This window comes from Necator americanus, chromosome V, assembly GCF_031761385.1.
Source record: "Necator americanus strain Aroian chromosome V, whole genome shotgun sequence".
In the NCBI taxonomy this organism is placed as follows: Eukaryota; Metazoa; Nematoda; class Chromadorea; order Rhabditida; family Ancylostomatidae; genus Necator; species Necator americanus.
The window spans coordinates 2661002-2673548 of NC_087375.1; the positions used below are offsets into that span (position 1 = coordinate 2661002).

Below are 12547 nucleotides of genomic sequence, written 5' to 3' on the forward strand. Positions count from 1 at the left end.
ACATCAAAAGAAGGACCTTAAGAAAAACAAATTGGAAAAGATGGTGAAGTTATGTCAGGTTAGCTCAAGTAATTTAATGACTCCTGAATGAAGTTGTAGGAAAATAAAACAATTGTTCTGGAAGTTTTGAAGGAGAAGAGGTTTAGGTTGGAAAGGTCTCGTAATTTTTGCTTTTGCTTAAGTAACTTTCTAGTGAGAGTGGAAGTTTTATATTTACGCCTAAAATCTAGTAGGTAACTTATCAACAAGAGAGATAGGGTGTAAGGTAGCCGATAAGAGGTTCTGTTGTGTCTGTACGGTCGATCGATGGTTCGAAACCGCCCCATTGCAAATCAAGACTTTCATCCATCGGGGTCGATAAATTGGCGTCAAGATTGTCTGTGAGGATAAGAACACTAGATTTACACATTAAAAAGCCTCCGCTAGTCATTGCTTAGGTTACACGTTCGCAAACCTCAAACGATTCCGAATTGAAGTGAACGCAGTGGGGAATCCTAAGCAGATTGATTAACAGTAAGCACTTTATACTTTATCGAGCAGGAATGTATTTCAACAAAAATTAGAGCAGATTAGAGAAGCACGACGGTAAAGTGGGATGAAAAAACGCAAAGCGAAAGCGCATGAGTGCAGAACATTATGGGGTCCCGTGCAGACCGTTACTTCAGGACTAATACTCGATAGTAGGGGTAGGTCCTTGCAAACTTTCACAGCGAAAAACAGCACCATCTCATGCAAACTTTACTGGAACAGCTCAGAGAATGCGCAACCTCACACAGGAACCACCAAATGCAGGGCAAGAAACCTTCGTAAGTTCCAGAAATCTGTTTTTGAACTTGTGACGTCGTATTTTGCGTGTGTTGTGGGTGTTCTACCTCCTACTGCTATTAATTTGGCGCCTAAACGTTGGTAGTGAGGAGGAAACTCGGGACGTATTCGAGGTGCTTGGTCGCGGTTTTATGCTTCACGTTCTATCGTCATGCTTTTCTTATTTCAATAAATGATTAGTTTTTAAGCTGTTAGCGTGTTGCCACCATTGATTTTGTGAATGGTGAGCATCGGTGTCGCCACTACTTCGAATTGATCCCTTTTCAGGTGTTGTGGTTGTTGTTGTCGATATCCCCCCTCACCGTTCTCAATTAGAATTTAATAACATCTGATTGGGACCAAAATCGGGGGAAAAGTGGTTGCTGGACTACTCAGTGGCGCCTTCATTTCTGGATGTACACAACTAAATCAATCTGGGCTCTAAAACCTAAGCATTAGTCTTAGGGCCCGGATTGGTTTGATTATTTACTTCGAGAAGTAAGGGGGCCACTGCCACTCCCTCCCCCAAACTAAACTTTCCCTTGTAATCTTCTTAGAGAAATTCATTGAAACACATTTGATACAAGCCACAAGAAAAGAAAAAAAAAAAACTCTATCTAGCGAAGTTGCATGCATATTGAAGTATGGCTGTGTAGAATGAGGCAGGAGAAAGAGGGACATACCTTGATTTAGAGTTGTCGAAGCTATTTTCGGTGGGTTATGCTCTAAGAAAGGATATGGTCGTTTTTGGAGTGAAATGGATAAACGTGTAGTATTTCGCGGGACCTTGTCGATGGTCAAATTGAAGCAAGAGCCAATAGCCTGTTAAGGAAATTTATTACGGCTAACTTTTCGTCGTCGCCATCGTGTCAGAGCCTGGAAAGTCAGATCATGACTAACTATCGCGACCTAGGCTTTAGTGCATTACTATAAAAGTTGCAATCTCTATGCTAAGATTCAAGGAAGGTCGAACTTACGCATTTCGAGGGACCTTCCTACGATATAACGCTCGCTTCTGAGCTCTCCAGGAAGACATAGACAATCCTTACCCATTTTGCCATTGCGGGATCCCTTCAGCAATTATTGGTCATACCTTCAAGAGTATGGACGCCAATGACTAACTATCGCCGCCTAATCTTTAGTGCATTACTATAAAAAACCGACCGTTATCTAGCCAACTGACATGCTACCGTGTTAAAATGGCTGTAAAATGTTTTGTATCGGAGTAACTCGCTGCGTCCTCGGTGAAAGAGTGCTCTGATCCAGATACGCAGAGCCGGACAACCTCTTCTGAGCTCATTTCTCTTGTTTTTTCTAGGTTCTTAATCTTTTCTCATATAATAGTATCCATAAATAGGAATACGTAGTCTCAGCAGAGTTTGCTTCCTTTAGTTCCCTCGTTTGTTTGGATTGGCTTGTTTTGTGAATGTAGGCATATGGAAATCCCAAAATCCATGTTTGAAGAATTCTATCTATACACAATTAAGCGGAAATTGATGGAAATCTTCCTACAAACGAAAGTTTGTGAGCAGATAGCCAGGCATCAATAGAAATTACCAATTTTTTTATAAGTAAGTTTTAATAAGTGAGTTATTTCTAAACATCCCAACTATGGAGCATACTAGCTATCCAGGTGACATAAGAAGAGACATAAAATTTCTTCAAACAAAAGGCTTAGAGGAGAGCTAGGAACAGAACAAGCAACAAAACTAATGCAGGACTTTGCTAAGACGAGTCATTCGCAGTCATGGATTACTCAACGAAAAAAAGAAACGAAAAGCATGAAAGAATAAAAAAAACAAAGAAGGAAGTTCCGAAACTTCTCGCGCTTTGTAAAGAAAGAGGAAGGTTTTGTGAACGAACCGCAGAGATATAGCGAGGATCCTTATACGATCCCAACCGTTACGCTCCACTGCGTCGCTTCGAGCGCAGGCGCTTACGCAACTTCTCGTGCTTCGTGTCATTTTGACCCAACTATAGTACGTTCTACGTCGGTTCTATTTATATGTCCATCTTTTGTTTACGTACTTAATATGTTTACGTACTCGTATGTATGCAGAACAATTCACTTTACTTTTGATTCAAGTATCCCTGCTTCTCTCATTAACGCTCCTTTAACTCCTCTGTATTCATTTATCCAAACGAGTTACTAGTTTCTTTGGATATATCAGCTGTGTACATTGTACCGCAAGAACATCAACCCATAAGGAAGAGAATCTGAGGAGATCTTTTCTTTGTTGTTCTTGAAATATCTATCAGGTAACGGCTTTCAGCGATTTTTCGCAGATGCCCATTAGACATAAAGCGGCGATGCCTTATAAACCTTAACATTACACTGACTTACTTAATAAATCCACTGATATTAACTAAAGGGAAAGTTACAATTAAGGAAATCTGCGTGTAATCAACGCATAAGATGGCGGCCCAGTGTCAACAAGAAGAGTCGGTAGTGTCGAATTATCACTTCCTGGTGCATTCCAAATAGCACGTAGTACGGTGCGAAGTCTTCGGGACTGCCACAACATTTTCAAGACATTTATCATTATCCCTACAATAATCCCAGTCCCTATAGAGGCTATGGTATGTGTTGATTGATTGTGCGGACTGAGTGGTCAAGGAATTCTTAAGGAGAGGTTCCATCGTCAATTTCTCTTGGTAGGCATGATCGGGGAATGCTAAAAAAATCTCAGGATATCTTATTTACCTGTTACTCTTCATCCTCACGTACTTGCGTTCTACTATAACGCTCGGTTTAGCACATCGTAAGGATAGATAGTAATTTTTGTTACAGGTCTACACTTGTGGCGCGCAAGGAGGTGTCTCATCATTCTCTGGAATTGTGACGACAGTAGTGTTCGCAGCCATGTCTATGACTAGCTTGAGCACAAAGTCTCGTCGACCTGAGGATATTATCATAGAAGGATGGCTTCATAAGAAAGGAGAACACATAAGAAACTGGAGACCCAGGTACGTAATTAGGTTGAGTTTTTATTATTAATTGCAATCTCCAACCTTTAGCCGTACTTTTTATCAGAATCAGAGAAAGTCTGGAGTTGTTATTGAACCTTAATCCTAATTGAAAACTGGGAAAAAAATTATTAAGAGTTGATTTAGGGATGTCCATCTTTTTCGATTCATCCTTATAACAAATGAATATTTATATATTTATGAAAAAATATTTCAAATGTCAGGGTGGTTATTAATACTCTGCACCCTCTTTCTCTTTTTTTCATGGGAATAACGCCGTACGGAAGTGCTTTAAAACCGCACTAGTACCACCAAGTCTTTCTCACCTCCAGGGTTAATAAATTGGTACCAAGCCTGTTTGAAAGGATAAAAACATTGGTTTGATACATGGGTTAGCTCCCGCAAGTCATTGTATATGCTAGACACGCGTTCGTAAAACTCAATCGGTTCTGAATTGAGATGGGTGGAGCGTTGGTGCATCCGAAGCAGATTGGTGAACGCCAGACACTTTATCCTCTAATATTTTACATATTTTGCAGTTTTTTCTTCATAATCTTATTTACGCTTTCTTTGTACTTAGAAAGCACGCTCAAGCAATTTTTAAAGTCGCTCAAGTTTCGAAATGTGGCTGAGCTTAAAACGAAATCAGATCGAAAAATTCGGAAGGATTTTCACTATATGCTCTTTTTTTTCTAATTTTTCCTTCCGTTTTTGTATCTCGTTATCGCAATGAGAATGTCGCAAGTGACAATCCATAATGTGTGCGAGGCAATACTGGAGAATAGATGAGTAATTACGGTAACATTGGCGATAGCTCTTCACCAAGCACTTGGCTCGCATCCTGTTTATTGCGGCTATCCAGGTGGAAAATCGTTATAGAGAAAATTCAGCTCGTTCTGTCTCCTTCCACTGTTCATATGCGCACAACAAAGTCTCAGAAAGATATTGCTCCTCAGTCGTATTCAGTTCTCTATTGCTGCTCTCGTTCAGGTATTTTATTCTGTTTCACGATGGCGCCCTCTTAGGATTCAAAACGAAGCCGAAATTAGGTCAACCTTTCCCAGAGCCGCTAAACGATTTTATGGTGAAGGATGCCCAGGTACGTATTTGTTGGTATCTGAAAAAAAGCAGTAAAGTTCTATAGGTCAATTTCAAAAGTTAAGGAAGCGGTGGGACAAAGTTGTTACTACTTCAGCAGAGATCGTGTAAAAATCTCACCCAACTTGTAGGCTAACGAAGTGATACACTTGACTTAAAGGCATCACCCCACGAATCTGAGGTGGTACGGATTTCAGGTGGAGTGTTCGTATACGGGATGGGAGACTACGGAGAGGGGGGTGATTCCGTCCATTTCTTCCAAATTGCAGTTAAAAACGGTCCAGAAGATACGGCTTCGGGCGTTTTGGCGCACTATTTTGTAGAAGGAGTTCGACTGGAGCGCGGCAGCCTTGTGCGGCGCCGCATCTTCCGGGCCGTTTTTTACGACAGTTAGTAAGAAATGGACGGAATCACTCTCCTCTCCATAGTCTCCCATCCCGTATACGAATACTCCACCTGAAATCTGCACTAACTCAGATTCGTGGGGTGATGCTTTTAAAAATTTTGAAATGTATTCAATAAATTTGTCTCATTGGTAAGGATGTAGGCGTTGTTCATTGATATGTTAATAGCTTCATTCTTTGAGCTGTGATAAAGAAAGAAACCATCGTAAACATCTGCTATTGCATAATTGCTTACTTTCTTTGTGACTCTATTCATACATATCTGAGAATAAGGAAAGACTGTTTGGGTTCTACCTGAAGTCGCTCATAAAATGATGATGGGCAGGTGGTTCGCATCTGTTTATTCGATCCAGTTAGCTTCCTTGAAGATTTCGTTGAACTTGCAACTCTTTAACCTGATGGGAAAAGTGCCTTATTAATATTGACGTTAACATTTATTTTGTAATCGTTATCCTATTCTATTGGTAATAGTACTTTTGAAACTGGAACTCATTAATCCGTTCTTTTTCCCCAGTCATTAGTGAGTTTGGCGAGAGTGAAGCTGGCTACTCTTTCTATACATCATGAGCCACAGAAATGTGGTGAACTCAAATTGTTGCTCTAAATATAGGTTTGAGCAGCAGTCTCCATACTAAATTTGAAAAAGTCTCCATAACAAGAGAAACTTTAGGAAAAAAAGGGAAAGGGATGATACTCCGAGATGCAGGAGGAAATTTACACAAAAAATCTTAAACATCATAACGACTTTATTTTACCAAGAACCTAAAGAAAAAATAAATGGAGAACCAGAAACTGAGTTGGTATTTTTAGGCAATACGATATGAAAAACCGCGCCCGAATATGTTCATGATTCGTTGCCTCCAGTGGACAACAGTTATTGAGCGGACCTTCTATGCTGAAACAGCTGAGGTATGTTAGTATTTAGGGGTATTACGTTAATTTGTGAGTTTTCGTTTTTTTTTTTTTGCAGGAAATTTTACTCTGTATATGTTACTCATTTCCATGTAGCTGTGATTTTGATCAATACCTTTCCTTAACATTTTAATTTCCCTTGTTTGATCCATTCCATCTTTATTCAACGTTGACATTATTAAGTCTCGGGAAAGATGGATAGCTGCCATCGAATTGATTGCGAACCGCTACAGACAACACATGAACGAGGAGCCGCAATCTCTTCCTGAAGAAATGATGGAGGTTGTTAGCCAGGTGGGCACAGTTTTTTTTAATGTGTGTTTATTAAATTAACAATTCAATTAACTGATTATTCCTATTTATTGCACTACTGCTAACTTTTCACTAAGGTGCTGGCCTCTTTTGAATTTTGAATAAACATACCAAAGACCTTCCTCTATGAGCCGTATTTAACTGCATACTTACGACCGTAGATGATGTCCTAGCTTTAGCTCCTTATTGGCTTTACAATTGAAGAGTTACCTTATGGTTACCTCTCATCCTGTCGGCTTAGCAAACGAAAGTCCTGTAGATGGTTGTCAGGCATCTAGATCGCTCAGGAAACAACATCACGCAATGCATTTGGTATAAAAAACTATATTAAAAGCCTAGGAAAAGAGGTAACAGCGCAAGAATCTGTCCAGCGTGATTATACTGCCTGCTATACAACACAGCATCTACATCAAGTACAAATAGAGGCTGCATTCGATGAAGTGCGAGAGTTAGGTGTGTATAAATGTAATTTAAGGTGTCGGTGGATGATTTATCTGGGCAGTACGCAGCAGCTGCTCATGCGATTATGGGACAACCTTCTATTCCTGCAAATTCTTCCAATGCTGTCGTTAGACCGGAGATGATGAGTATAGCTGATACAAGCGATGCCGCAAAAAGAGACAAAATCGTGAGAATTTGCGAAGAGCATCATGCAATGTATACGATAATACAATCTTCTCTTATAGACCATGGATGACTTTGATTTTCTCAAAGTGCTTGGTAAAGGCACATTCGGAAAAGTAATCCTTTGCAAAGAGAAACGTACTTCCAAATTGTATGCCATAAAGATTCTTAAGAAGGAGGTTATCATAGCTAGAGTAAGTTCTTTTCCTTGACTCATTTCTCAGCTTAATTCTCAATTCGCAAATTCAGGAAGAAGTTGCTCACACTTTGACGGAAAATCGTGTTCTTCAGCGATGTAAGCATCCATTCCTTACGGTATGTTCTTTTTCACTTCTAAAGTTCAATCTTATGGGCTAGGAAGCGCACTTTACATCTCTAGGCGACTTGCTTCTTAGAGGCTGCTAGTTTAAACCTTTAAAAAAAATGTGCTCAGGGACATTACACTCGCAATAGTAGGCATAAATAATATAATCAGTGTGTGCTTGGTTGGCTTTCTGAGGTGTCCATGAATTTTTGAAACTGAAGTTCACTGCGAAATCCTAAACAACAAATTTGTGGGCACTTTCCAATGTTATCGCTGTACTTTCGTTGTGTTGTTCCTTTTTCTGCACATGGACGTAGCCGGATCTGAACTCTATCATGCTTTGGGCATCATTTCGCCGTGATTCTCATCCCTACATCCTCATCGTCACATATGGTGGTCGTGTGTTTTAGCAACTGACGTATAGTTTCCAAACAACACATCACCTGTGTTTCGTAATGGAATTTGCCAATGGTGGCGAGCTGTTCACACATCTGCAGAAAAGTGGGACATTCAGCGAGTCGCGATCTCGCTTCTACGGAGCTGAAATAGTGCTAGCACTTGGATACCTCCATAGTCTGTCTATCGTTTATCGAGATATGAAGGTAGGTCAATTCTACTTCTTATTGAAATTGTTTTGTTTTAACCGACCTCTTGTGACGATGAGTTTTTACCTTGCACGTGGAAGACCATTCATCTGTTTCCGTGTGTTGTTTGAGATCTAACTGGAGCTCATCATTCTCAACTAATCAGATAAAGTCTAAAGAGGTGCGAGGAGAAGACCAAACAATTCATGACAAAATTGTATAAAACAGTAACCGAAGCTGTTAGTTTTTAATTCTCAACGTATGAGCTGTCCGATTTCAGAGAATCTTTACATCCTCTGTCGTTATCGTTCCACAAAAATTTCTAATTGCCATTTTTTCAATCTAAGATACATGGGTATACCCTAGAGGTATAATGTGGGGTAGGAGAGCAGTCCTATCGACTTCTCGGAGGATGCACTTGTAAGCTATGGATGAGTGAGCATTGTCGTGGTGGAAGATAACTCACATTTCCGTGCTGTATTTTTCATTAATTCATCCTGCAGTTTCAGGAGAAATGACTTTTACAAAGCTGAGCGGCGTAAGTGAATGTCTTTTCACTTTTCGAAGAAACCCACTAAGATCACACCTGCGCAGTCCCAAAAAACGATGTTGGAAAGAAATACTTTGAGGGTTGATTCGAATGCATCGCACTTTGAGTTGTTAGTAGCAGACTCCAGCTGCACAAATGTTTTGCAGGAGGACCTTTCGAAATAATGGCAGAAGAGAACTCTGGGAACTGTAAAAAACAAGTCTAAATAAGGGCCTTGAGGGATTTTCGCGAATCTAAAAAAAACCTTTGCTGAGCTAAGACGGAGTGTGCATTCTTCTTGCAGTGAGATAGAAATGAGGAAGGGAGTCTACTCGAACCTTTTTCATTCGTCAACTCCTGTGTTAACCTCGATCGTTCCCGCTGTTCATTATTCTCTCTCCGATTGTTTCGAAGATGGTGAAATCTGGCAGAATCCCCCCGGACCTGTTTTTATATCTGCAGACTTTCTTCAGGTTGGTAGTCTTCCGCTTCATGTAATTCTAGCGGCACACTTGACCTGCTATCCTCACGAACCGCTCTCATAAGAAAGGTGACCGACAGGACTTGGAACTTTTGCGTTTTCTCCCATGAACGTCAAATACGACCCGTTTCGTCGTGGGTCATCCTGTGAACCGAATGTACCATCTGTAAAAGTGGACTGATATGGGCCAAATACTGCATGCTGACACTTTGGAAGCACAGATTATAGTTCACTTTTTCATGGAAGTACCGATATTTCACAATCGATTATTTCGATTTTATTGATTCACAGGTACTTTTGCTCCGGATTCAGCAAGTGCCTTCGGTGTTATGGTACATGCTGAATACTCGCATTTGTTTGTTCTTTCTCATTTTCTACACTTCTCATGTCATGATTTCAAATTCACACTATTTTGGAGCATCCAGCGTGGGTATGCAATTACTTACGATTTTCTCCAGATGTCATTTTATGGTTTTCAAACTATATTTACATCCTACGTGCACTCCTGCATTGTATCCGTATTCACTTTCTGGACTCTTACATTTTCATTACGTCACGTTACGAATGGTTTAGCCTTTGTGTGCGTGTTTGTGTTTGTTTTTGTCACGAAAATACTTTTATGCAGTAATACCAGTTCAACATCGAATTAATGCACTGGCGCCAGAAAGCAGGGTAATGGGTGGGCATGGTCAGTTTTCTTCGATGGTGTTTGGAAGTAGAAGCAATGTGATCGGAGGCCACTACCATCCGTTATTAAGAAAAAGAATAGGGGAAAGTGCATGAAACGCTAAGAAGCATTCCATAGCAGTGGCGCATCCATTCCTGCTGCTGCAATAACGTCCTTCTAATTCAACGCATATGCATCCCTATTTCTCCATACCTTCCTTCCGCGTATTTTTCAAGTCAGGAATTATGCATTTGGATGCTCATAACTTGAATAACAGTTAGCTTATAAGCTCAATTATCAATAACAGCTCAGTTTAGCTAACCAGGCAGAAGCTTATTTCTATCGTTTTGGTGAAGATATTCACATCATTAATGACAGCGGAAGCTGGAAAAATGAACGACAAAGTTTCCTTTAATAATTCGAATAATATTTCCATATTGTGGCGGTCTTAAGCGAGTGCAAATGAAAACTCAAAATAACTCTTCTTTTCGAGAAGAATTGTTTCAGTGACGTACTTAGCAGGAGATTTTCAAAATCCTTGGTCAGTGCAAAAGGTTAATGGCGCGGATCTTTGGTAGTGTAGCTTCCAAAAATGAAATGAATTGAAAGATTAAATGAAATCTTGACGAAGTTGATGTGTAGCTTCTTCTCTAGCAATTTTTTGACATTTCTGGGTTTTAATTTTGATTTCAGACCTATCTGGGTTCTTTTTTTCAATCTATTCAATACAAACATTTCAAATAAGCGATGCGCACCTAGTAGCAATAAGCATAGTTTGCGTAGGAAAACAACAAGTGTGGAAACTGTAGGTAGTAGGTGAATTATCGAGGGAATTATTTGCACAGAGAAGCAAGTGAGCAAACCAAGTGAAAAATCGCAAGATTAAGTTGTGGGTCGCCCAGAAAGTGCGTTTCGGCTTCTTTCTTTTTTAATGGAGAGGGTGTTATATGTTACGCAGCTCTTGTTGTATGCTTTGTGTACAGGAACTGAAGTACTCGTTCCAAACGGCTGATCGTCTCTGCTTTGTGATGGAATTCGCAATTGGTGGCGATTTATACTACCATCTGAACCGTGAAGTGCAGATCTCGAAGGAGGGCTTCTCAGAGCCCAGAGCTCGATTTTATGGAGCTGAGATTGTCCTCGCACTTGGCTACCTTCATGCCAACAACATCGTCTATCGTGATCTCAAGGTCTGATAGTTTGCGAGAAATGTGTCAGATGAGCTTCTATTCAGAAAAAAAAAGAAATTAATCGATTTTAGAAGTTCGTTAAGAAGTTAGAAGTTTTTAATGAAGTTCTCTTGGCGCATTTTTCGCATTTGCTGTAGTCCGTAGTTAATTCTTTTTATAATCAGAACTCAGTGGAGAGGCGGTTGAGCTTATGTCTGTTGAGTAGTGACAGTGTGGAATCTACCGTGTATGTCGTGCCCATATTTGTATTTTCTCTTTTTGTGGAAGAATCCGATATCATGCATAGTTAGATTCTCTATTGTTTTATGCATGTGAATGATCTTCTCTTTCAGTTCATTTTTTAAAAGCTATATTAGATCTTAAGTCAAGTTTTTAGTTGGAAAATCTTCTCCTCGACAAAGACGGGCATATAAAAATAGCTGATTTTGGTTTATGTAAAGAAGAAATCAGCTTCGGTGACAAAACTAGCACATTTTGCGGTACGCCAGAATACCTGGCTCCTGAGGTTTGTTTTATGCTAAAAATTTCATTTTCAAGCATTTCTCGAATGAGTTTAGTGTGATTGTGATAAATTATACTTATATCTTTACATATTTTATTCTCTTTTTGAAACGCATTCAATAGAAAAAAGGTTCGCTATATGCTAAATTCACTTTACGGCTGGGTTCAGCACGGTAAAACTCGTCAGGCCACAGTTTATAAATAACCGCTCCGATCTACCTTTAATTGGCGACTTGGAGAAATAAAATTGTTTAGATATATGTGTCTCGATATGTAGTTTTTCTGACACCTTGAAGTTCTGCTTTGGTTACTGAATATCAACTATTGATTTATTTCTCTTTTATTTATTGAAAATCTAGGAAGAGGCATACGTTTTGCTAGAAAAGAGAGAAAGAAATTTTGTGATTTTTCTCCTAAAAATTATTTCTATTCAAAGGTGTTGGAAGACAATGACTACGGGCGCAGCGTAGACTGGTGGGGCGTCGGAGTTGTTATGTATGAGATGATGTGCGGGCGACTTCCTTTCTATTCAAGAGACCATCAGAAATTATTCGAATTAATTATGGCCTCTGAGTTACGCTTCCCTAGCAAGTTAAGTGCGGAAGCTAAGCAGTTGCTCACCGGTCTTTTATTCAAGGATCCCTCTCAACGGTTGGTCAACTTCAACTCATTTCCCCTCTTTGATTCATGTTTCTCTACTACAGTTACTTACTAATCATACTGCAGATTGGGTGGTGGTCCCGACGATGCTCTCGAGGTTTGCCAACAACCATTTTTCAAACCAATCGATTGGGAGAAATTATACAGAAAAGAAATTGAGCCGCCCTACAAGCCCTCTGTTCAAAGTGAAACTGACACTAGCTACTTCGACAAGGTAACTGCGCTAATATCAATGCTTGTATCTTCTTTTTTTCATAGTCAAATGTCAGGAATTTACCTCTGCACCAGTCCAACTCACACCACCTCCTCAGAGATCAGGTCCTCTCGCTACTGTTGATGAATTAGACGAAATGCAATCCAATTTTACTCAATTTTCATTCCACAACACAGTATGCGATCCTTTTTTTTCAAATTTCCTTTCACGATTTCCGAGCGATTGTAAAATACATGTAGTAAGCTGACTTTTAGCTCGACAGCAGTTTGCGGGAGGCCAGCGAAATGATGGAGTGA

At 39.9% G+C, this 12547-nt stretch overlaps 2 protein-coding genes across 6 annotated transcripts; one reads left to right on the forward strand and one right to left on the reverse strand.

The window, feature by feature from the left end:
• Positions 1–241: 241 nt before the first annotated feature.
• Positions 242–1857, reverse strand: RB195_012752 (uncharacterized protein; the record flags this gene model as incomplete). Of its 2 annotated transcripts, none has more annotated exons than XM_064202269.1 (4): positions 242–378; positions 1488–1529; positions 1654–1680; positions 1854–1857. In XM_064202269.1, the coding sequence occupies 4 exons, from the start codon at positions 1855–1857 to the stop codon at positions 242–244; spliced, it is 210 nt and encodes a 69-aa protein (XP_064058150.1). The 2 variants fall into 2 exon arrangements, with proteins under 2 accessions (XP_064058150.1, XP_064058151.1); XM_064202270.1 differs by having other exon boundaries at positions 1782–1857.
• Positions 759–12547, forward strand: RB195_012753 (uncharacterized protein; the record flags this gene model as incomplete). Of its 4 annotated transcripts, none has more annotated exons than XM_064202271.1 (15): positions 759–806; positions 3596–3771; positions 4762–4870; positions 6084–6182; positions 6369–6479; positions 6973–7125; positions 7184–7315; positions 7371–7436; positions 7836–8027; positions 10670–10876; positions 11253–11381; positions 11814–12028; positions 12104–12251; positions 12307–12426; positions 12506–12547. In XM_064202271.1, the coding sequence occupies 15 exons, from the start codon at positions 759–761 to the stop codon at positions 12545–12547; spliced, it is 1947 nt and encodes a 648-aa protein (XP_064058152.1). The 4 variants fall into 4 exon arrangements, with proteins under 4 accessions (XP_064058152.1, XP_064058153.1, XP_064058154.1 ...); XM_064202274.1 differs by lacking the exon at positions 759–806 and adding an exon at positions 3221–3250; XM_064202273.1 differs by lacking the exons at positions 759–806; positions 10670–10876 and adding an exon at positions 3221–3250.